This window comes from Polistes canadensis, unplaced genomic scaffold, assembly GCF_001313835.1.
Source record: "Polistes canadensis isolate GaletaPanama2010 unplaced genomic scaffold, ASM131383v1 scaffold_312, whole genome shotgun sequence".
In the NCBI taxonomy this organism is placed as follows: domain Eukaryota; kingdom Metazoa; phylum Arthropoda; class Insecta; order Hymenoptera; family Vespidae; genus Polistes; species Polistes canadensis.
The window spans coordinates 55,092-82,049 of record NW_014569859.1 but is presented as its reverse complement, the minus strand read 5'-3'; the positions used below and the strand labels follow the sequence as shown (position 1 = coordinate 82,049).

At 28.7% G+C, this 26,958-nt stretch overlaps 1 protein-coding gene across 4 annotated transcripts; it reads right to left on the bottom strand.

Moving 5' to 3' along the window:
- Nucleotides 1-3,485: 3,485 nt before the first annotated feature.
- On the bottom strand, nucleotides 3,486-26,958 carry LOC106791487 (ecotropic viral integration site 5 ortholog). 4 transcript variants are annotated; one of them, XM_014757136.1, is made up of 10 exons: nucleotides 16,365-16,663; nucleotides 14,126-14,467; nucleotides 12,049-12,354; nucleotides 11,300-11,564; nucleotides 10,728-11,090; nucleotides 9,409-10,086; nucleotides 8,825-9,307; nucleotides 8,633-8,731; nucleotides 5,797-5,846; nucleotides 3,723-4,040 (listed from the first exon to the last, which is right to left on the bottom strand). In XM_014757136.1, the coding sequence occupies exons 1-10, from the start codon at nucleotides 16,583-16,585 to the stop codon at nucleotides 4,034-4,036; spliced, it is 2,814 nt and encodes a 937-aa protein (XP_014612622.1). In that variant the 5' UTR covers nucleotides 16,586-16,663; the 3' UTR covers nucleotides 3,723-4,033. The 4 variants fall into 4 exon arrangements, with proteins under 4 accessions (XP_014612624.1, XP_014612621.1, XP_014612622.1 ...); XM_014757137.1 differs by having other exon boundaries at nucleotides 5,779-5,846; nucleotides 16,365-16,662; XM_014757138.1 differs by lacking the exons at nucleotides 5,797-5,846; nucleotides 16,365-16,663 and adding an exon at nucleotides 26,658-26,958 and having other exon boundaries at nucleotides 3,486-4,040.

The window sequence follows — 26,958 nt, the reverse complement described above, 5'->3', positions numbered from 1 at the left end:
TTATATACTCGGAATACAATGCGATAATATATATATATATATATATTATCAAAAGTGCAGTCTACATTTACATATTTATATAAAAAAAAAAAAAAATAGAAAAATAGTAGATACATGCGGGTTGCGTTTGTTAGTCTTTTCAATATATCATTATCCTTACACGAATTAATTAATTAATTAAATTAATAATAGACGAATAATTCATTTGATCATTATCTTTTTGCTTTTATGTATATTATAATCGTTTTTTTTTCTTTTTTTTTTTTTATGGTTATTTTTCAATCATCCACAGAATTAACTTGTGTATCTGACAGTTAACAAAAATTGCAATTTCATTAGTTAGATTTTCTTACGTGTTAATCGAAAACCTAACGCGTAAGGCAATTAATTTTTTTTTCGAAAGAATAAAACAAGAAAAGAAAAGAAAATTAATAATAATAATAATAATAATGGAATAATGATTTATCATAAACGTGTCATTAGTGTGTCGTGCTCTGTTCAGTAATACACGCATGCAAATTTCACGCACACGCATGCATGAACGAAAGCAATTAATAATAATAACAATTATATATATATATTATTATTAGTATTTATATATATATATATTATAAATAATAATTATATAATTATATAAATTCATGACGTGATATTTCAATTATAGATAAATTCTAATCTCCGTTGATCAGTGCAAACTTTGCTTTCTCTACAGTGTGTCGCTAATAATTTCATATCATATGACAATAATTATATTTACAATATGGGAATAATGAAATAAAAATAAAAAAAAGAAATGTAAATAAAAAAAATGTGAGAATAAAATAATTATTGGCGTACAAGAAGTTAGGCCAAAGCGAAGAAAATAAAAAACAATTTGTCTCGTGAAATAATTGTATATCATATAAATACATATACACATACATATATTAGATTATATTATATTATAATATAATATATGTATATATGTATAAGACCTATTAACATATGTGTAAGCTAAAAATGAAATAATAATTTAGATAAAAGAGATAAACAAGCAGTTTCTTAAATAATTATGTTTTTTTTCTTTTTGTTGTTCTTGTTGTTGTTTCCCCATTATTTTTCTCACCGTTCTAGCATCGAAATTTAAGTGGATATATTTCTTGTTTCAAATGACAATTTTACTTACGTATAAAGAAGTTATTATCACATCCTAGGAAGATTTCACTGTTAAGGAACGAGTTATCCGGGCATTAATATTTTTTCTTATGGTTTTTTTTTTTTTTTAATCGTTTGTTCAATACTATTTCTATTTATTTTATTTTCTTATTTTATTTTATTTGATTTTTTTCTTACAAGTACTCCCGATTACCTCGTTCGGTCTCAGTTTAAACAAATCTGCAATCGTTTGAAAATAAAATTCAATTGAAGGAAATAATAATTCAATCTGCTCTTTTTTTCTCTATCACGAATATACGATATTATACTATATGTTATAATTAAAAATGTATAATATATAATATTGCTAATAATAATAATAATAATCATTATTCGTCGCTAATAATCGTCGATTATACACAGTTAATTGTTAAATTGCAAATCATTTGAAATTATAAATCCCATGTAAAATGTAATCTATTTATCTTTCTCTATATATTGTGCGTCAGATTACACGTTACACTTTGTTGTTTTTCAAATTACATTACTTGAATAATATTTAAATACACGTGTATATGTATCGTCGTAATTAATATACACATACACGTGAAAGAATGAGAACCGATACTGGATTTTTAAATTATCTTGATTTTATTTATTTATTTATTCATTTATTTATTTATTTATTTATATAGTCAGTAAGTTAATTTCCTTGTTTTTTTTTTTTTTTATAAATCGAATACACATTCATACTACGAATTCGATCGAAATTTTAATAATAAATTATAACAATAGTCCGCATAATATTAAATATCTTAATTTGGAAAGTTAAGTTAACGCGTATAAAACCAAAAATCAAATCAAATCAAATTAAATTCATTCGTTAGTTCGTTCGTTTTTACGTTTTATCAAACTTCCACAATTTACTAACTTATAATCAAGCTTTTCAATTTAAAAAAAAAAAAAAATAAAGAAAGAGATATATATTAGCATGATCATTTGTATAAATATGTTAGTATATTCGTAATGTATCTAGAATGTATATATGTATGTATGTATGTGTCTGTGTTAATATTATTTATAAATAAAATTAATCGAAGTAAAATTTAAAATTCGATTGGAAAATTATTCGAAATGATGATTATGAGATATTTTTCTTTTCGATTATGTGAACAGTCATACACGTTTATATAATTCGTTGTAACTACGTTTATATTTTATAAAATATTATACAAATAATGAGAAACGTGCTACAGACAACACACACACGACGACGACGACGAGTTGATGTAAATATTTTTCATCGTTTTGTTTCTTTTTTTTTTTAAATGTTACTCGATACAAAAAAATCATCAAGAAATATTATAATTTTAAAACATAATTACACACATTATTTAATTATTGTCATTCATAACTCACGAATTAAAATTCTGTATAGAATAAATAGAACTCACGTTTGCATTATTCACAATTAAATGAATTAATTAAATTATGTGTTTTCCAATAAAAAATAAATGGATTTCTTGTTCCCCATAAAAATTTTTATTTTTTTATTTTTTTTTTCTTCCGAATAATTCAAAAAAATTCAACGCGAAACATAGTCAGCAAGTAGCACGTTTCCCCATAAAAATTCGTTCTAACGAACATACACACTAGAGGGGGATCCTTTCTCCTCAGATTTTTATTATTATTTCTTTTTTTTTTTTCCTCTTTTTCTTTTTTTCTTTTTTTTTTCTTTCGATAATATCAATAATGCATAGTTAAAACAACAACACCGATCTATTCGATAATAGTCACTGCTATGAATCATAGGTAATGGTTGACATCCTGCAACGCTATCAATAACTTATGTTAGTAGCACGAATATATTTATCCCGGTAATAAAGCGTACGTAGAAAAACGTTAACACACTAACGACACGGTCAACCATATTATAAATTATTTAAATAACTCCTCCCTTCTCAACCCCGACCCAAAAAGAAAAAAGAAAAAAAAAGAAAAAAAAAAAGAAAAAAATAATATCACAATGGAAAAGAGGAGGAGTGGGTTGGGGGAAGGGGAGGGGGGGGGGTAAGAAAATCGAGGAAAAAAGAAACGTTTGTAAAAAAAAAAAAAAAAAAATGAAAAGCTTGATTATGATAATTTAATAAACTTTGTCAACTACTACGTGAATGAAATCCTCGTAAAATCCTCTTTCTGTTTTGTTTTTTTTTTTTTTTTTTACGACGATTTTCACGGATAAAATATAATACTTATTCCTTTTTTTTTTTTTGTGTTTTTGTAAATTTTTTTTTTCTCTTTCCCACCTACGGTCCAATCAAATGTTAGTCATATTTTCTTCTCTCACATCCCTTTTTGACAAAAACATCTTCTCTTCTACTCCTTTATTTTTACTTTCCTTTCTCTCTCTCTCTCTCTCTCTCTATTTTTTTTCTATAGGGTGAGTCAAAATTACGCATCGAAAAAGGTATTAGAAAACTGTTCGAAGTGTTAAACTATTTCTTTGAAAGAAAACATTGTTACTTTTATTTTAAAAATTACATAGAAAGAGAGAGAGACAGAGTTAGAAAGAAAAAATAGGAGAGAGAGAGAGAGAGAAAAAATATGGTGAAGAACAAAAGGTATTTTAAATTCGATTTTTTTTTTTTTCTTTCTTTCTTTCTGACGTTAACGAAGAAGGGAGAGTATCGTTTGGAACAATAATATATTAGCTGCCTAATATTTTCGACGTATAATTCCTATACCTCGGGTGAATTTGGAGTGGTCGTGTTGATATGATCTGGCAGACAAATCCTAAGATCCCGTTCGTCCAATTCACTTTCAGTTTCGATGCTAAAACTTCGAACTGGTTGTTGATGATCACCATGCCCGGTCCAACGTTGTTTCCAACTTTCTAGCCTCATGACCTGTGAAAAATATCATTATTTCAAACTGTAATCGTGTTAACAAACAAATTAATTCGATTAATCATATTCATCATCATCATAATTATCTTCTTCTTCTTGTTATTTAGTCTTCCTGATCATCTTCTTTTTCTCATATTATTTGTTCGTACTATTTTCAATCATTCTCATCGTCCGTTTATCACAAAACACAACAAACAACACAAATTTCTTTCATACTCGAGGGTGAGGGTAGGAAAGATGTGTGTGGGCGGGTAAATAATATTTTTTCTTTTTTTTTTTCCTAAAAATATGACGCTAAAAATATCGACGACAACGATTATTATTTATATCGTATACGATCTTATTTCGTATAATTATTATTATTATTATTATATTATTTTCAAAATGAAAAATTTAAATTGAAATTATTTCAATATCAGTATATATAATAATATTTGTATTTATTGTATCATCTCACACACATGATTATTAAGATTAAGAAAATTATTATTATTATTATAATATATACGAAATAAGGAACGTAATGAATTATTATACGATCATCCCCCTAAACGATTATGTATATTAAATAATATAACTAATTGTAAGATATATGATAACAAACTAAAGCTATTAGGATAATTTTTGATTCTGATATTCCTACGAATTGATTTATACGTACATACATACGTGTTTTATATTATCTACTCGATTAAATAATAGCAATGACGCAAAATGGTGCAAAAAACAACGACAACGACAACGACGACGACGACGATGCATGCAAATATTATTATTATTATTTGTGTATGAACAACGATGCAACAACATTCCTTATGCTTATGATTTATTTTAAACACAGCATCAGCTTAAGCATTATTATCGATCTAATAAACTAATAATTAAGATAAATAAACGTGATAATATAATTATTCGTGCGAATTTGAATAATTCGATTTAAAATAAAATTAATATATTGAAATTAGAAATGAGAAAAAAACACAATGATACGAAATAGACAAAATAAAAACAATATGAAAGAAAAAGAAACGTGTTAAATATATATATATATATATATATATATAGATATATGTAACATGTAGGATTAAAATATAATGATGCAAAAGCATGCAGTATTATTATTATCAAATACCCAACAATCCCTATTAATTAATATTATTAATATATTATTAAATATATAAACCATCTTTACCTGAAAAATAGGAATACACAAATGATATATATATAATAAAACGTTTTAAAATACTAAGAGTTATCCCAAGAATGTCTATGATTGTATACATTACGTGTTCTTATATAAAATGTTATAAAATCTCACCATGAAAGTTAGAACTAAAACGTCACGACGATAAATAATATAAACAAATAAACAACAAGAAATAAATAACAAAAGAACAACCGATTCTTTCTTTGGAATTCTACTAATGCATCATATTTTCGAAATACATACATATATATATGTTATTAATATTATATGTAATATAATATATAATCATATATTAATAATATTATATATATAATAATATATATGTATATGTAATTGTAATAAAAAATATATAATATAGGAGAGATAATGATCATCATTAGAGATTAATACAAACTAATTAAATATGATATAATATGATAGATAAAATGTATAATAAATAACAAGGAATATTTAATTGAATAATGTAACAAATATAGGGTATATATATATACACCATGCTACGCATATGAAATGATAAAAAATAATGCTTACAGATGGGTAAAGACTTACTCGACCCAGCGCCAAGGTTCAGTCTCCGGGCTGGTGATTGGCGTAGGGAACTAAGGAGACAGAGATAACACAGCAGTAGAGGGTTAGTTTTACAGAAACGATTAGATCCTTCTATTAGTATTAAACGTAGTGTGTTTTGGTACCTTTATACACTTAAGGATTAGCAGTTTAGTTCTTCTTGTTCATTACACACTTTGCGTGACACATCATCTCTTCCAAATATACAAACAAGATAAAATAATTCTTCTTATATTAATTCATTTTTAAATTTATTTATATCCTATTATATATAATTGTCTCTCTTCATATTATAATTCTATAACAGTATGTGTATTTTTTTTCTCTATGCTGTGCTAACTCCCCATTGACTAATGCAACATTTTTTTTGTTTTAAAGGGTCAGTGAACGAGACAGATGATATCTGAATGAATGTCGTACTTAGCTATGTTATATGAAAACGTTATTATTATTATTATTATTATTAATAATAATAATATAGATTTGTTCATTTTTACACACAGACAAAATTATAGAAAATATTACATATATATATGTTCTGTCTAATTAATAATTAAAAGCGTTTAAATCTAACGACGTTTTTTAATTACATACTTCTGTGAATAAACATGGAGGAAAACTAAAATGGGTGTTTTTAATGGTAATAAACAATAGCTTAATGTAAAACCAGCGCAGTTGCAATATATAAAAGCATTATTTCGTGACTTATAATATTTATCATAATTTAATATATATATATCTGCAAAAATATATATATATATATGCATATATAAAAGAAAATAATTATTCGAGAAATGAGTTATAAAAAGCTTTATGAATTATTCTGGCTTTTAGCATATTATTTCAGAATGGGATGAATTATTAAAAGGAAGTCAATGTCACGATAAACGATAAATGACAGAACGTACTGCGTCCTTAATGCATAGAGGTACCTGCCGATCACATTATTTTCACACACGATGTCACAAAAGCTGTGTTGGTGTAATATATTATGTATACCAACTGCAACTAATAATGGATGCTAAAAATATATAATTTATATATATATAAATAAGTATAATATATAATTTATATATATATATATATATATATATATATAAATAAGTAAACGATATATGTTGTAACAATTAAAAATGCGTTAGTTTAAAGTCTCGTGTACCACGTGTGTGTCAACATGTAGTAAAGTATCTAATCTAAAGGATTGTTAGAACAAGGAATGGCCCTTCAAACGTTCAAACTCAGAACATACAGATGTTATATGAATGAAAATTAGAAACGATAAGATTATAAACGTACCCATTAAACCGATTATACGATTTTTTGTTTTTATTTTTGTTTTTTTTATCATTTAGCTTATTTTAAATTTATGTAAGTTTTATAATTGAAAGCAATGTCCAATACTAAGCGTGGAAATTAGCGTTACATTGCAGTAAGAGGTGCAATTTGTGCATGACATTATTTATTAGTGTAACACAGTAATTATTGTTACATATTAGAAAATAAGCACAATTTACAATACCTTTTCTTTTTGTTTCTTTTTTTTTTCTTTTTCTTTTTTTGCCCCACTGATTGATAATTTTACAAATTTTCATTGCTATGATCTTAGAAATGTGTATGTTTGAAGTAACATAAAATTATAAAAGAAACAATTATATATATATAATAATAAAAAAAAAATATATATATATATATGTATATGAGTGTTCATATGTATATATATATATATATATATCACATTAATTATCCTTATTTTTGTACAGGTCAACATTTAAAGACATGCACAAAAATTTAGAAAATATTTGCCATCTCCGTAATTATTCACAATCGGATTGAAATTGCATATAAATAGAAAATCTTTGTTGTGGATAGGATGTGCATCAAATTTGAAGGCAAAACATTGAAAAAAAATGCATGAAAAGCAATACCATTAAATATTAATTAAAACATTAAATAAGTGATATTTCGAAATCTTCCAATTCCAATTTGATATACAAGCTAGATTTTTCCTTTCCTTAGAGTATTAGTAAGTTGTGTGTTATGTGTATATATGAATTAAATAAATAAATAATAGAATTATATATAAACAAAATTAGTTCGTATATCGCACGTGTAACTGTTAGATAATACATTTTTAACTCCGTTAACTATTATTACGAGTAGATACGATGCGGGGGAGGTTTTTAATATTTACGAACTACAAGCTTTTAATATTTTCTAATTCTTGTACGCAAATATAGACAGAACGTTTGTTTATATTGTGGGGTACTAAAAAAACAATCGTTAATCTACAGGCTCCTACAATTACAGCTACTTCTATATATAATTTGTCAAAGAATTACAACAGGTACTTTTTTTATTTTTTTTTTCAATTTAAATACGTAATAATAATTATCGATACGAAAAGATAAAATACTTTCGGGTAAAGTAATTTTTACGCAAATCCGTACGATTATTATTCTAACTATATCCTAATATTTTCTTCAAATTGCATTCCTTCGTAAAAATCACACGTCGTGGTCTATTGTCGTTTATATGCACACAACAAAAAATAACTTACCTACATTATCTAATAATATAACGAATGATAATAATAATAATAATAAATAATAAATAATAATAATAATGACAGATGCGATTTACGAAGATACATGTTATCCAAGTTTGTCACGATCATCATCGTCATCATCATCATAATCATAAATGACAAAACTTCACCCCTTACTGCAACTTATAAAATTGCTTCTATTTGATGCAATTAAATAACATAACTCCTCCGTCTATATATAAATTAATTTACAAACAATATTTTCCTACTTACCTCAGCTTTTAATTCCGCAACTTTATCTTGTAGTTCTCTTACTCTCTCGCTGTCGTCTAAATTATTTCTTAGCTCACCCTCCGCGTACATTTCTTCGTTCTACGATGAAAACATCCGAGAAAAAAACAACAAAAATAATGATACGACAATCAGCAAGAAACTTAATTATCGAATAAAATTAAAAAAATTTACCTTTAATTCGAGTAAAGAAATTTTCTGCGTGAGCTCGGCAACTAATTGGGCGTGTTCGGCGTCACGTATCCTAGCCATCATGGTCTCATCTTTCATTTTCGATTCCAAATCAGCGTACTTACGTTGTTCATCTCTCAACCTGGTAACGAGCATCTTTTCCCTGGCACGAGCGTCCTCCAAATCTTCTTTAAGTACTTTACCATACTCATCTTGCCTACGCAATTGATTCGTAGCGACCTGCACTTGAGTTTCCAGTTCCATAACTTTAAGCCTAAGTTCTTTAACCTCGGTAAGGGCTTCCATTTCACGAATTCTAGTTGTCATTAGATCTTCCTCGTACTTTTGTACTTCGTGACCTCTGTTCTCCCAAAAAAGTAATTTTTTCGGCGTTGAATCCGCCGCAGGAGCGGATTGGGCAGATCTATGCTCCTGCAGATGCCTATGCCATGCAGCACTCAATTCCACAACCCTTTGCCGAAGATCCTATCGATAAATATCGCGATTATTTATTAAAAAAAAATAAATAAAAAGAAGAACAGAAGACTTGTTGTTGTAAAAAAAAAAAAGAAAAACGTGACTTTTACCTTCAAAGATAGATTAGCTTCTGCCTCTCTTAGTTTAACAGCAATCAGTTCCTCCTGCAGATGGGCAACAGAATTATCAGGAGTAGATTCGCGTAATGTCTTTTTATCTTGTTCCAATTCCTGTATTCTGGCCCTGAGTTCCCTGATGGTTGCACCATTTTCAGCCTCGCTCAGTCTGACCCTAACTAATTCCTCTTGCAGGCACTGTATCAGTTCCTCCTTTTGCAACAACGCTTCTTGCTTCAACAGGATCTCGTCTAACGAGGACTGTCGCGAGTTCACGTTTTCCTCTAAAAGAAGAGACAACGATCTAAGTTCATCGTGTGCCTGTTCGAGTTGATGACTTGTCTCAAGATGCGTGTGACGAAGGGCAGCCAATTCCCTTTGAACTACAAACGCAGTTTCCTCTTCCTCGGCACGAGAAACTTGACCTCTCACTAATCTGTCCGCCAGTTCAGCAGATTCTGCTTCTAAAAGTTCAGTCCTTTGTCTTAATAATTTATTCTCCGCCCTTAATCTTCGTAATTCTACCATCTCTTCTTGTTCCTTCATCTTGAGAACGGTATAATCCTTCTCGAGCTTCTTCATCCTCTTTGGATTTATTTTCATGCCGTATGCCAAATTCATAAGTACGTCAGGATCTTTTTCAGCTTTGCTTGGTAATTGTTTCTGAAAAAACTTTATCAAATATTTCACATTAATATATTACAAATCAACATATGATTATATAATTAACATACACAATTAATAATATATAATAATAATATTCTATTTCTCAAAATCTCAAACAAATAATATAATCGTATAAATATATTCAATATAAATACTATCTTTTTACAAATAATTATGCACATTAGCATAAAAAAAAACGCGATCTCTGTGGTATCTATAAAATGTAAATACACATATTGTTGCTAACCGACGACCTACTTCTTCTTCTACGAACGCGTTAGGTGTGACTTCATTGACACAAAAGCTGTCTCGCACATCGATCTAACGTTAGTACCTCGTTTTACGTACTATCTCACGCCGCCAATAAAGTATTAACAACGTTCACTGTCCTTAGTTAAGAATCCATGAAATATTGAAATGAAATTAACCGATTAGTTTCTTGATCTAATTGAAACTTAAATAAATAACGTATAGAAAGATAAAACAAGTACGCAATATACATATATACAATATATATCAAATAAAAATTCTATTAATCTATAGATAAGTAGAGATAAATGATCAACGATAGTGAACCTATTAATAACTTTACTATATATACATACACACACACTTGGACTATCCAACCATGTGAAAATAATCATTACCTTTAACATGCCCTCCATATCCAAACTGAGTAAATCCTCCTTTCCTAAATGCAACATAGCCAGCGCAACTTTGAAGATAATCTCCATTCCTTCGGATAGGAATACGTCAAAGATACGACAGGCGAGGGGTAGTCCCAGTGCCGTGGTAAACAGCGTGAGAAACCAAGATGATGCGTACATCGAAGTATGAAAACCTTGAGCCGTGAAATGAGCGTGTAGTTCGGGATGCGTATCGGCGACTAAATGTTCTAATTGATACATGCACACCCCTAATTCTGCCATACTCGGCTTAAACATATCTCGCAAACGATACTCTTGCATAAGCGCTACTAATACTGCGAAAGCTTCTTCCTCTGGCATTTGCTGCAACAAGCCGTTAAAAAAAGGGAATCGTTGAAAACAACGGGTAAATGTTGGGCGTACTGTTCCTTTCTTTTTTTCATTTCTTTTTTCTCTTTCTCTATCTCTCTTTCTTTTTAATTCTTCTTATTTTGTTTTGATATTATTTAGGATAACGGTCAGGAGGATATCCATCGCGTGTCATCCGTTATAATAGGAACACAATACTGCACCTGCATGAGAAGCAATCCTACAATGAATCCCGAACCTTGGCAGTAACCCACTTCGCGATCGTGAAGACTATAAGCTTTCATAACATTAAACAAACTCTCCTGACCAAGACCATCTTTCTCCTTAAAGAAGTCATGTTCAGGATATGTTCTTGCTATATCTCTCCTTATTATCCTTTCGCAGGCTGACGTTGCTTTGATATATTCTGCGAACTGCTTTTTAACAGGAGAATCGTGTGCGCCGCTCAACAATTGCCAGACGATACCCCTAAAAATGTTTTTAATGCTTGGTCAATCTCTAAATTATCTTCTAACAATTAATCTAAACTTTCCAAGTGTTTTCACAAAATATATATATAGTACAAACAATTACAAATAATTCTAAATGCGTGACAATAATTAACTATGTTTGTCAATTATTTTATTTTATTTTAATTAATTGTAAGAAAAAAAGAAGATGCATCGTACTAAGTGGACTATTCTTTTTTTTTTTTTTATCGTTGTTTACATGAACGACGACGATGATACACACCTATGCGTGTGTTAGCATATGTCCTACTTTTGCAACATCACTATTGTTATGTAATATACAATATGTACAACGTGATCTTCTCTCTCTCTCTCACACACCCACACTAACATTTCTTCCCCCTTTTCCTCTCTTACCCTTGGCCACACTATTTCTATTTCTATCACTATCTCTATCTTTTTATCTATTATATATTTGTGTACATTCCATTTAGAAAATTTACCTGAAATGATGTGGTATACCCTGACGTACAAAATCTTTGACAAAATCTTTTCTCTTCTTCCAATGATAATCCCAATCGGCAACTATGTGACCCCAAAGACTCCACGTGTTTTCCTCCCCATCTGCCGTGGTGTGACGTCGGGGTGCAGCAGATGAAGCAGCAGCAGCAGCGGCAGAAGCAACAGCATCTTGTCCACCATTACCTCCGCTACCCCCCGACGCCACGGACACCTGAGATGTGTCCGAACCTTTTCTACTATGATTACTTTGCAACGAGTTAAGCGACTTTGCATCCGATTCTATGAGCCTGTAAATCAAATATATAATTTCGATTACTTATAAAAATAAATATAACATTTTTATATATCATGGTATACATATTTATACTTTTTTTTTCCTTACTAATCATTTTTCAATCAAATATAAAAAGAATTTTCAATGGAAAACGAAATATGGAATTTTAGAATGCAATTTACGATATGTAAGATATATTTATGTAAAATAATTGATGTATAATATTTTGCAGCAAATAGTTATAAAAAATGTAAATAGAATAAAAATATATACATTCTTTATATATAAGGATTTTAATGGATGCATTTATTTACTCTTTTTACCTACTGCATAGGAAAAAAAAAGAATCATTTCAATCTCGAAACAAATGTTTATATTCAGGAAGATTTACAGAAAGACAGCTTTTTCCAGTTGCAATATATTATAGGTTTCTTTTTTAATCTAGTAAGTCTTTTTCCTGTACCTGTTCTAAGGCAATCGTTCTTAATGAGTAAACTCCTTTAATTAATAATTAAAACAAAATAAATATATTAGTTTTTTAATTGTTATTTGTCTTTAAATGTATAGAGACTTAAATTACACATTCACTTTGTGTATACCACTTTCTATAAAAAGTTACTAGGAACTAAGAAAGTTTCAAAAATATTGAAATTCTAGTAACATGGCTACGACGATTTTGGTAATAGTAGTGCTCTACCTTTATCTTACCGACCGAGATCGAATGGTAAGTTACCATCAGAATTACCGACAATAAAAAATCTATCGCAGAAACAAATTAATAATTGCTCATAATTGCTCATTATTTGCTCATTGAAAATCCTTAATTGCAGCTTTTTTTTAATAATTATTTCGTTAGTTATTGACATTTAAAAATATTTTCGGTCGGTAAGTCGTATTACCGACTGAGATCTGATGGTAACTTACCATCACAATTACCGACAATAAAAAAAATGCGAAAAATACAGCAAGCAATTAAGGATTTTCAATGAGCAAATAATGAGCAATTATGAGCAATTATTAATTTGTTTCTGCGATAGATTTTTTATTGTCGGTAATTCTGATGGTAACTTACCATTCGATCTCGGTCGGTAAGATAAAGGTAGAGCACTACTATTACCAAAATCGTCGTAGCCATGTTACTAGAATTTCAATATTTTTGAAACTTTCTTAGTTCCTAGTAACTTTTTATAGAAAGTAGTATATACAAAGTGACTATGAAATTAAATTCTATATACATTTAAAAACAAAAAACAATTAGAAATCTAATATATATATTTTGTTTTAATTATTAATTAAAGAAGTTTACTTCTTAAGAACGATTGCCTTAGAGAAGTAACAGAAAAAAGAGTTACTAGATTAAAAAACAACCAATATCATATTCATATTTAAGTGAAATGTTAAAGTATAAGTATGTACAATATATTTATAAGAAAAACTATAATTTAATCATTAAGAATTCTTTACGTAAAACATACGAACTTTCTTTATATACGGCTGATAATTTTATGTTTATACATTACACGATACTTTCAATAATAAAATGAATATATACCAATTTTGTTTCTCTCATTTAAAAAAGAAATAATATTTCTATGCAACACAGATCTACTTTTGAATAATCCGAAAACCCTGTAGACGCAACAAAGACTTTAAAAAGATTCGTCAAAATTCACGTTGTTAATAAAATTTTATCAAACGTGACCGGAGACAGGAAAGGAAGAAAAAGAAGAAGAAGAAGAAGAAGAGAATCGTTAAGAACCTATTCGAAATGTAAATTTAGTTACCTATTGGCTTCCTCCAGCTTAGCTAGTAGAGCCAGCTCGTCGGTAGGAATTTCCTGTGACAAATTTATCCTCTCCACCTGATAAAATTCCGACGACGGATTCGGAAATATTTTGTCGGGCTGCAAACTACCGAACTGGGGTGAGGATGAGGATGACTGTTGCTGTTGTTGTTGTTGCTGTTTTTGTTGATGCTGTTGTTGTTGTTGTTGTTGGTGCACAGTAGTGCATAAACGAAGCAGGCTCATCAGCTGAGGTCCATGACTCGTAGATCCTAATTGTCCTACTGGAGTGTCGTTGTTATTATTATTGTTATTATTGTTGTTGTTAGCACTTTCACGAGTCCTGAAACAATAAAGAATAATCGTTAGAAAACTGACGAATATATGCTATATGTGAAATCATTTGTAACATCGTTCAAATTTAATTATAAACTTCCTCGTGTTCGTATATTCTTTCTATAATAAAACCAAAACAAAAAACACCAAATTTACGATCCGTTAGTTCGCAAAAAAGAAAAAGAAAAAAATAATTACAACCTCGTTGAAGGGATGGGGACGAAAAAAAAAACAAGAATCACTGATTACGTACGATTCAATCAAAACAGTAATGACTTTGAAAAACATGTTTGACGTTGGTAGGATGAGAACGATGATTCGAATAGTGTCGAGTAGAACTTTAACATTATATTTTGTCTTTCTTTTATATTAAAACGAACACACGCAAGCAAGCAAGCAAGCAAGCTAGCAAGCAAGCCAGATGAAATCCGAACGAAATGCGAAGCTAACAAATGATTTTATTAGCCTTCGAAGCAATTTCCCCCGTTGATAGGGGGAAACGCCCCGAAGTTGTTACGTTGTTGTAATAACAGAACCGAGTCCATCCGATGGAATGCTGACCAATCGTTATAAATATATTTCCGCGATAAAAGAAGTAAAAAAATAATATGTCTTTCTTCATATCATACATGTATATATACATATATATATCGTATTCTTAAAATTAGTCGTATGAACTCTCGATGATTTTTTTTTTTTTTAATAATAATCGGAAGGAGAGAAATAAAAATAAAAAACAGAATAAACAAGTTCGCAAATTTCGTGTGTGTTTTTTTTCTTTTATTTAATATTTCCCACGCGATTTATAGTCAGAATATTCGTCCGTAAAAAAACCCGCGTCAAATATTCAAGTGAAAAGGGTTTTCTTCTTTTTTATTATCGATATTTTCCTATCTCGGTGTCAAAATATTCACACAACGAATTCCATCTAACATCCCTTCCACCCCATCCCCATTTCCACACCCCCGACGAGTACTAGATCTCTCAAACTCATCTTCAATGTTACATTTGTGTTGGTTCTTCCCCTATTTTATTTTTCACCGTTTCATTTTCTGAGCACTTCTCAAACAATTCCCCGAGTTATTCTTCCCCCCCCCTCTCTCTTTCTCCCTCCTCGAGTGCAACATCGTTGCATCGAGTGCAATAAACCATGGCATCGTTAGCACCGTTGTTGTTGTTAGTTATAACTTTTATTATTCCTGCCTGCAGCCCTTCTGAAAACGGCAGTTAACGATGTCTTGGTACAATAACAACGGTGTATTCGTTTCGAAAGAGACCAAGGAATAAATGAAACGAACGAACGAACGAAACCAACGCTCGAAGCAACCTGATTCTTTCTTTATCTTTATCTTTCTCGATGAGAAAAGACAGAATAACAGATACACCGAGTTATTCTGGATGCTGACGGTACTAATAAAACGTTGGTAGTGTGTTCTTTGCTTTATGGTCCGTTTGATACACCTTTTCTATTAAACATTTTTTGTGTCTATGAGAAAATTCACGAATATATTATTATAATTATTTCATAAAATAATAATAATAATAATGATAATGAAATATATAATTAAACTTATAGTATGATATTATATCTTGTTTCCTATTTACCATTTTGTTTATATATATATATGAATTCACGAATATATTATTATAGTTATTTCGTAAAATAATATATAAATTATTTCTAAAATAATATTATATTAAGTAATAATAATCATATAATATATGAAATATAATTAATCTTATAATATATTTATATATATTTTTGTTCAGAAGATAATAATAAATGGTGGAGAAGGGTGGGAGAGTAAAAGAGAGAGAAAAAAAAATAAAGAAAGAGGAAAAAGAATAAAAATAGAAAATTTATCCTTTGAGAAATCATCTCCCTCGTTATTATTAATTTCTACCTTTTAGATAATTTATTCCGAATAAGTCGTGCAGTCGCAGGTGTCAAGATACCACGTAGGACCATAAAAATCTTATGTGGTGGCGGCAAGGATGATTCCATTCCGTTCTTCGTTTTGTTTATCTTCACGTTTAATCGGGATTTTTCTTGACATTTTATAACGGTACTATTTTCGTGATGATTCCACTCATTTGCAACGCACATTCCAACAAACGCATTCATATTTGCAAATATTGTCAACAATTAATTTTTGATTATAATCATTGATTTAAATGTATGTTCATTGTTTTAATCAATAACAACATCAACAACACAACTGTCTAGTCTCTCTGTATGTGTGTGTGTGTGTATATGAAATATTTAAAAAGTTCAATTGAATTTTATAGTTTTCACGATTAATTAAAATATCCATGGATCATTGATCTACAATATTTAAATTCATTATTTCGTAAACTAACTGAATTTTATTTACAATAAAATAATTTATTGTAAATAACCTTTGTTTTCTTTTGTTCTCTCCTATATAGATAAATGATATAGATATAAAATGTGTGTGTGTGTGTTAAATAAATAATTATAATACTTTTAAAAAGAAGAAATAAGAAACAATGAACGTGTGTGAAGAAAAAATCAGTGGGAAAGATAAACGAATTGTATACTAAGGGAACATTTTTAACGTAGAATAAAACAACACAAAAAAAAAAATACACACACGTTAAATATAACATATTTTTAATTGATAAATCAATTTTCTCGATAAACGATAAATCCCATTAAACAAAATGTGTTTCAACATTTCCAATATATTTATTAGATTTGTCTTGTGTATATAACAAAAATATATATATATATTATTATTATATATATTAAATATTTTATATTCTATATTAAATATATAAACAAATTCTAGATAATTATCTATCAATTGTTGGAAAAATTTTCAAATAGATTAATTTAGAGTAAAATCTGGATCTCTCGGGGAAAATGTTGTAGAAACATTTTTCTTATCTATCCAAGAATCGTAAGTAAAGTTCTCGACTACTTTCATAATTCTTTCTCGAAACTACCATACTCTCTCTCTCTCTCTCTCTTCTGTTTTCTTTTTTTTTAAAGGAAGTAATAGAAGAAGAAGAAGAAGAAGAAGAAACGAGTTGCATTAGATCGGTCACGCATCCTAGTTTCAAACCGCGTTTTCAAGCGTAATAATATTACGGATTTATATTTACGGAATTCCACATACGTTCGACTAAATAATAATAATAATAAATAAATAAAAATACTAAGAAAAATAAAGAAGATGAAATAAAGATATAGAAAAAGATAGAGAATGATAGATAAACCAAAAAAAAAAAAAACAAAAAAAGTGAACAGATTATTATTACATATCACGTTTCATCTTATTCGCACTATTTCTATCCATGCGAATCGTTCTAAACCACTATCTCATCCCATGGTATAATATACTTATTACACTTACACATAAATAAACATACATACATACATGCATACGTGAATGCATGGATGCATGCATGCATGCATAGATGAAATATTTTCCCTAATATTTCTTCCCCTATCACGACAATAATAGTTACAAACAAAAAAACAAAAAAAATAGAGAGAGAGAGAGACAGATAATTATAAGAACGAATCCTGTGATTAAACAAAAGAATAAATAAATAAATAAATGAATAATAAAAAGTACAAAAATCCAAAATACGAAATCAACACTCAGAACAATCCTATAGGAATAATAAAATAATTAATATTTATTTTTTAATATTAATTTTTTAACTATCCTTCAGATACACGTAGATTTAATTGTTGATCATCCTTATCGTCGTCCGAATTGCACTGACATGAGAAGAAAGATGAAAACATTATCGTCATCATCATCATCATCATTCCCGAACAAAACCCCGGATCCTAATCTTTATCGAAACTAATTGTAAAGAAATCTCGTTAAGAGTTTATATCGTTATCGATTCTATTCTCTCTCTCTCTCTCTCTCTCTCTCTTTTTCTACTATATTTTCTTCGATTTTTTTTTTTAGTATTATTCCCAATCCAACTCTTTCCCAATCCCACCCAAACCCCCACCTTTCTCTCTCTCTTCTCTATCTTCTTCTCTATTACTTCTTTTTTATTTTATTTGTTTCTTTTTCTATTTCTATCTCTCTCTCTCTCTCTCTCTCTCTCTCTCTCTCTCTCTCTATCTTTTTATATACATATATATATATATATGGTTTTCTTTTTTTCCTCGTCGATTATAACCGGCAACGTCGAACTGCCAGGCACGTACTGGAAAATACGAAATGGTTTGAGGGTCGATGGAGCCCGCGCAGGGCACCAGGGATCGACATGCGCACAAGAGTCACTTTTCGTAACGTACAAATATAAAGAATCTTTCCCTTTTCCACCCTTCATCACTCACTCACCCCCATTCACCCCCATTCACCCCCACTCACCACCCTCTCTTTCTTTTAGTTGCTTTTTCCTTCACATTGTACGAGGGGGTACTGCACCCATCCCCCTACGTACCCCCCCTATGCTTTTCTCCTCCTCCACCCTTTTCCATCCCCCTGGTTACTCTCGTCGATCCCTTTTTCTTTCTCTTCTCTTCTCTTCTCTTTCTATCCCGTTTTATTCATCTTCATTCCACTACCAATCGTTCTACAAATAATCTAGAAAATCTCGTTAAAATAGATTTCATATCATCGTTCTGGGTTTAATAACATTTCTTTCTTTTTTTTTTTTTTTTTTTTCTCTCTCTCTCTCTTTTTTTTTTTTTTTTTTTTGGTTGCAAGACAGCAATCATCGGTTTTTTCTTTTTTTTGTTTTTCTTGTATCGTTCTCGTTCTCGTTTCGAATAAAGTGTTTGGTTTTTTTTGTTTCTTTTTTAAATAAACTTTCAATATATCGATCTTTTGTTACTATCCCAATTTTTAGGAAAATTCGATACAATATGTATTAATTATTTGACCTTTACTTTGTTTCGAAAATAAAATAAGATATATTATCTATAAAGATATAATTCTGATATATATATATATATGCTTTGTGTCAGATATATTATACTTGCACTTATATACTTGTTTACCATCGACAAAAATAATCAACATTTTACCAATGCACTCATTGACTCATTCACTCACTCACTCACTCACTCACTCACTTTTAATGCGTTTGAAGAAATTTCATTTTATTTTATTCGAAGCAACGCAAATATTAATTGTTCGTAATAGATAGATAGATAGATAGATAGATAGATAGATAGATAGAAGATACGTATATAATGGACGATAAAATAATACTTGTTTGTACAGTTGAAAAGTAAATTAGTTGCGAAAGCTATGATACTTCCTACTATCATTTTCTTTTTTTATTTATTTTTCTTCAACAAACAGTAATTTACGAATTCTTTACGAATTCTTTACGAATTCTTTTTCAAGATATTTCCTTTTTTTTTATACTTTTATCTCATTTCGTCGTTATATGCGAAACTTTTTGTTTTATTAATTAATTATCTCAGACGCGAATGGGGAAAAATATAGAAAATAAAATAAAAGAAAAATAATTTTCACGATTAAAACGTAAACGAGTAGCAAAAGAAAAAGAAAAAGAAAAGAAATTCGAATTGAAAATATTTTTCACTAATGACAACGTTCTAAAAACCCTTTTTTTCTTTTTTTTCCCTTCACCCTATTCCTTACTAACGAGCGGTGGGTGGGGATAAGGGGGTGGAAAGAAGGGTGTTTGTGAAGATTTTTAAAAATAAATTTACTTTCGAGTTTCTATCCCCCATTACGTACACAACATGTATACATATACATGTAAAAAAAACCAGAATGCAGATTTCCTATTAATAGTACATTTGTTTAATATTTTCAACTTCATTCGAATTATTTTTAAAATCATCTAACTGAGATTTCAAATATTGTCTGTCATTTATTAATCTTTGAAGTGTACTTTCTTTATCAACATTACTTGATAATAAATCAACTTCTTGTCTTACTCATGATTGAATATCATTTTTCTTATTAAACACCTTTTCTATTCTTTTATTCACTTTCTTTTATACTTCCAGTGCATCTTTTAATATTTTATTAACTGCGTAAGCTCTTCTTCCATTTTTCTTTTGAATACATTTTATTGTTTGAAATTACGTATTATTTATTTAATAAAAATTCAGATCATTTATATACATACGAATTTATTTTATTCGTATAAAAATGTGTTATACAATAAATATGTTTAGCTGGGAAATTGGACATTATAAAGAACTAGAACTTTATTTAATAAAGTTATTATTTAAGAACTAGAACTTTATTTAATAAAGTTATTATTTAAGAACTAGAACTTTATTTAATGAACTTATTATTTAAGAACTAGAACTTTATTTAATAAACTTATTATTTAATAAAGTTCTAGTTCTTTATAATGTCCAATTTCCCTGCTAAACATATTTAATAATAATTTTATTTCTGGACGAGAGAAACAACTAAGAGTGTTATACAATGTTTTAAACGTTTTATTCTTTTTATTTTTTTTTTCAATGTATATTACTAAATATACAAAAATCGTGAACACGTATATCCCAGTATGTTAAGTTATGTTAGTTAGAAATACACGTTGGTTGTGTTGGAAACCAGCCAACAATCTTATCGTTCAGAGTAATTTATTCCAAATACGTAGTACAATTTGTTTGCAACGAAAAATTTGTAAAGCTAGAGTAAACGAGAAATAGATAAAGAAAGAAATAAAGGAAGGAAGAAGAAAAATAAAAAAGAAAAAATAAAAAAGAAAAAATAAAAAAGAAAAGACAAGGGAGGGGGAGGGGGTTGGTTAGAGATAGAACACGTTCGAAATAACGTGGAAATAAGTCCCCTAGTCGAATATTTGACGATACGGTTTTATCTCTTCGAGTACTTTGACGATGGTTAAAAAGACTTAAATGGAAGATGACATTTAATCGATCTTAACTAAACGCAATGTGGTAGTACCTTGGATTGACAGCAGACATCTTTATCCTTTTAACTTATACCTTTTCTTTTCTCTTTTTTTTATTTTCTAGCAAACACTTTTTAGATTACATAGAAACGTAATGTTTGAAACTTGAAATATTTCAACATACACATATATATATATATATATATTTTTTTTTTAAATTAAATATATATATACATGCGTATATACTTGTATGTATATGCATATGTATGTGTATGTAAAGAGTGAATCGACAATTTCCGTAACCGAGTAGTTACTTCCGGTCAATTATTACAGAGTTGGTGGTTACTTCAACGATATTTAATTATCTAACATAATGTAACGAATCAACCTTGAAAAAGCATTGATTTACGGTAACGAAATGGTCCATGTTTTATGAATTTAAAACACGCGATATCTCGAACAATATTGTATTAGTATAAACAAACGTAGAAATCCCTCAAAAGACAAAGAAAATTTGAAAAGTATGATTCTAAAAATTTATTGGAAATAAAAAGTGTAGAAAAAGATTATTTGTATTTCCTGCTGCCCTGTACATTTTTTTATATAACACCATAGACAAAAAAAAAGAAAAAGCAAATAATTCAATAGATCAAAATTTGACTACTCGTAATCCTTCGACAATGAACACCTACATTGAAGTGAGTTTAATGATTAATATACATGGCACGTTTCGCTTATCTCGAGTAACGTTGTCTCGTTAGGCCAATAAAATGAACAACGAATTAATAATGAATGATGTAATCGAATAACAATTTTATCCTATTTATCGATTATATTTACATTACTTTAATCTCTCTGACAATAATAATGAACATTTGGAATCAATAAAATTGACTAATATATCTGACTGAATCATATATTTTCAAAATGTATATTAAATTCATTTTTGTTTTTCTAGTTTTTTTTTTCCCTCTCTAAAATATTTTTTATAAATTTTTTTAACAGTTAACCCTTAGGGTGATACAATTGTTATTATTATAAATGGATACAACAAACAACTGACGAATGAATTTAAGTTCAATAAAATTGACTAATATCTGACTGACTAACTGAATCATTTATTTTCAAAATGTATATTAAATTCATTTTTGTTTTTCTAGTTTTTTTTTCCCCTCTCTAAAATATTTTTTATAAATTTTTTTAACAGTTAACCCTTAGGGTGATACAATTGTTATTATTATAAATCGATACAACAAACAACTGACGAATGAATTTAGGTTTCATTGCAAAATGAACTGTTCGACGATTCAAATGAGAAAATAAAAAAGAGAAAAGTGTATAAATAAATGAATAAATAAATAAATGAATGAATGAATAAAATAAAAGAAGAATAATCCTGACACATTTATTTAATATCATATTTAAACCACGAAGCGGAACGAAAATGATGCGTAAAAAGATTATCATGTTTAATTATCAGGTATATGATATCAGGTACGTGAAAGGTTTAATCCTTATATATATATTTTTTTTCTTCTTTTTTTTTTTTCATTCTTGCCACACCCACGACGACGGAAAATGACACCGGAAGAAGAAAAAAAAAAGACAAAGGTAATAAACTATGCACGCAAGAAGAATTTGTAGATTATTTACAAGATTGTTGTAAAAGATAATACAATTGCATTTAGTTGGATCTCTTCTACGTCAGGGTTGTTGAGTATTTTTTTCTTCAAAATTTGTCCATCGAGATTTAAATTAACACGGGGATACAAAATATCTGATTTCTATGGTTCGTACGTTCACCCTCCCTCCCCCTTTGAAATCTGTTCTTATTATACTTCCGGTCTGTATATATTTATCTATCTACAGTAACATACGAAAGTATTTGAAAATACTTGCTATGTAATATTTTATTAATTATAATAAGTATATTATGTGCAAATTGTTATCAAAATATTATTAATATTTGATGATGATACGACACTGTTTAGATTATATAAGTATAATTTCAAGAAAAAATCAAAATATATATATATATATATACAGTAATTATGATTTATTTCTTTTACAAACAAAAAGATTGTCAAAGCTACAAATGTATTTGTAAATACTTGCTATGAAAATTTTATTAATTATAATAAATATATTATATTATACAAATCTTACCGAAATATTATTAACATTGGATGAAGATATAACTATCTAGATTATATAAGTATAGTTTCAAACAAATCAAAAAATATATACAATAATTATGATTTATTTCTTACAAACGTAACGATTGTTGAAACCACAAAAGTATTTTACAGTCACTGTATTTATCTATCTATCTATCTATCTATCTCTTTCATTTTTACTGTGCAATTTGTTGCTTGCTAAAAACGTGATTTAAAAATAAACACACAGACACACAGACAGAGGAGACAGACAAAATAAAAAAGAAAGAGAAGAAATTTGGATAAAAGGGGAGGGAGAAAATAAATAATGGATGAAAATATATATGTTGGTTGCAATATTTTGTTGTCCTCTCTCTATCTACCTGTCAATCTGTCTGTCTGTCTGTCTATCCATCTATATCTTCTCTTCCTCACTATTTTTCTCTTTTTATATACCGATTGAAAAGTTTTGCGGAACCTCTTTGAAAGCGCGTTGACCGTGAACCATCGGAGTTGTACAATCGGCATCCGGAAACGCGTATCTTTCTCTTTCTCTCTCTCTCTCTTTATCTATCTTTTGATTCTCTACCTACGTAGTTGTATACACACATACTTGCGTGTATAGGTACACCCGTTATATAGACAATACCATGTAAATTGTTTCCGACGTTGTTTGTTGAGTGAAAGAAAAAATAAAAGGGAGAGATATAAAAAAAAAAGAAAAAAAGAAAAAAGAGTTACGGCTCGTTTCATCTCTCTCTCTCTCTCTTTTTCTCTTATGCATTCGTCTACTTTGTATTTCTCTCGGCTAGAAAGATGTCAAGTTAAATTTTGCCGCTCGCACAAATTGCAACCTGGATTAAAATTCTCTTCTCCCCCTCTTCCCCTCTTCCTTTTTTTACTTTCTTTCTTTCTTTTACTTTCTCACTCAGTTACTTTCAATCATTCTCTCCGCCATTTACTTCGGAGTAGTTTTCTTACGAAAAACAGTAAAAAAAGTAAATAGTTAGAAAAAAAACTTTTTCGAAATTATTCGACGAAGAATAAAAAAAGGAAAGAAAGAAGTTTTAGAACGGTAGAGAAGAAGAAAAAAAAAGAAAAAAAAAAGAAACTTCTCCATCGAGTTTTGCAAAGTTAAAACTTAACGGACATTAGGGACGAATCGCTAATGAAAAGAAATTAGAGTTGAAATTACTCGCTTTCACCGTTTCCTCGGCTCGTTCATAATTTCTCAGAGAGGCGTTGTTACCTTATATATATATATATACATATATATATACATATATGTAACATACGCACATGTATTCATATCGTGCTAAAGTTCTGACCTCATCCAACGTTACCCTAATTCGCATAAATCTTCATAGTCGTGCAACCAGTGTATTCCCTCTCTCGTTTATCACGTAACGTCTGAACAATTTCTAACGTAATTTTCTTTTCCCATTCGATATTCAATAATATAATTTTATATAATATTCCTTATATATATATATATATATATAGTCAGCGAGAAAAAAAATGTTGCACATTATTTTCCATATTTATAATCGAATACAAAATGTTTGTCCTTTTCTTTTTTCTTCTTTATCTTCTTTTTTTTTTTTTTCAATACTTTTTTCCAGAATATTATTTAACAAAATTTGACGAATAATTGTACTGTGTGTCACGCATCCTAAACGAGAACAAAAAATTAATAATTAAAGTAAGAAGAAAGGAAATAAATAAAAAAATACATATTTAAAAATGCATACACATTCGTGCGATAGTTTAAAAAAAAGAAAAAAGAAAATATAAAATAAAAAGGGGGAACTTGACGACAACGGTGAAACACATATATATATATATATACTAATTAGATTCTATTTAAAGACGAATGTCCAATTTCCCGATAAGGAATGAAAAATATATACTATAGGAAAGTCATCAAAGTTCGTCGTGAAGTTAATTCGTTTTAGGTATCACCAAGGACACAAACAAACAAAAAAAACTTGTTGGTCGAAAGAGAAAGAATACGTAAGCATTATTTTAACTGTTATAAAAATAATAAAACGCGTTTTATTATTTTTTTCTATTATTTCTCTTGCCGATTTATGGATCATCGTTCATTGTATTCGAGCAAGAAAGAAAGAGAGAGCGAGAGAGAGAGAGATAGAAATAAAGAATGAGTATATGCATGTATATACACGTGTTACGTACTCGTCATCGTTTCTCTGTTAATTCAATAATAATCATAAGCACCACCATATCATCATTTTAATTATCTCTGACGTTATAGATACTCACTATATATTTTTTTTTTTATATTATCAATTTATAAATATTTTCATATTGTCGATAACAATCTGATTGTTACATCTGGATTTGTTTCTATTATCCATCAACCATTGATGTATATATAATTGTATTTGATTTTAATCATCCAATGCAATGATAATTAATGAATGTCCTATCAAGATAATAAAATAAATAATAATAGTAATAACACGATATTATTTAAATATAATTGAAATAGTATTATACCTTTTAGGAGAGGAAATGTTAGAATTATGTTAAATTCATTTGAAATGTTTTCAACATTATCCATTGTCGGTTTAACTTCTTTATATTCTTCTTTATTATTTTCTCTTGTTTTTAATTTAATTCCACAATAAAATCCTGTATCTTTATTATATTGTAATATTAAAGAATTATAATTGACCATGATTAAGTTATATTGTTTAATTCCCATTACCATCACACCTTACATGAAACAATACCAAATGAAATATAAGCTAATTTCTTTATAATAGGAAAAAGAATGAAAAAGATAAAATTTAATATTAGATTTGAAAAATAAAATAAAATAAAATATGTTCAATGTAAAATAAATTGTATCTTAAAGAATAGAAGTGTAAAATGTGTATTTCCTTTTGCAATTGATTACATGATTTCTCTTACATTAGAAATTAGTTTTAAATCAATAGTTAAAAGTAATAAAAAAGATTTAACGAAGTAGGAGGAGAAAAAAGTGAAAAGTAAAGGAATGCGCATGTGTGTGTGTGTATGTGTGTAGAGGAAAATATACCAAAAAAGGGTAGAAATTTGGCGGTAGGCTTTTTTTTTCTATTAAAGAATATGTGGAACAACAAACTGTCAAGTTAATAACTTGCGACCATCTGGTTGTTGCATACCAAAGAATATTAGGTCACTTACCTCCAGCACGATTCGTATTCCGTTGATAACTCATTAAATGACGGAGCGTTAGACGAAACGATGAAAGTGGCTCTTACTAACTAACGGAATAAGAAGGAACGCTTCTCTTAGCCCGACAAATACGTACGCGACTGTCACCGCTCGAAACTGTCATCACGATGGATTTGTTAACGCGTACAATGTTACCAACGAATAAACGATTTTATCGCCACCATCTTTCTATAAGGGAATTTTCTTATTTCGTAGAGTGAAATTGCGAACGCTAAACGTAGACGTCCCACTTCCTATCTTCTTTCGAATA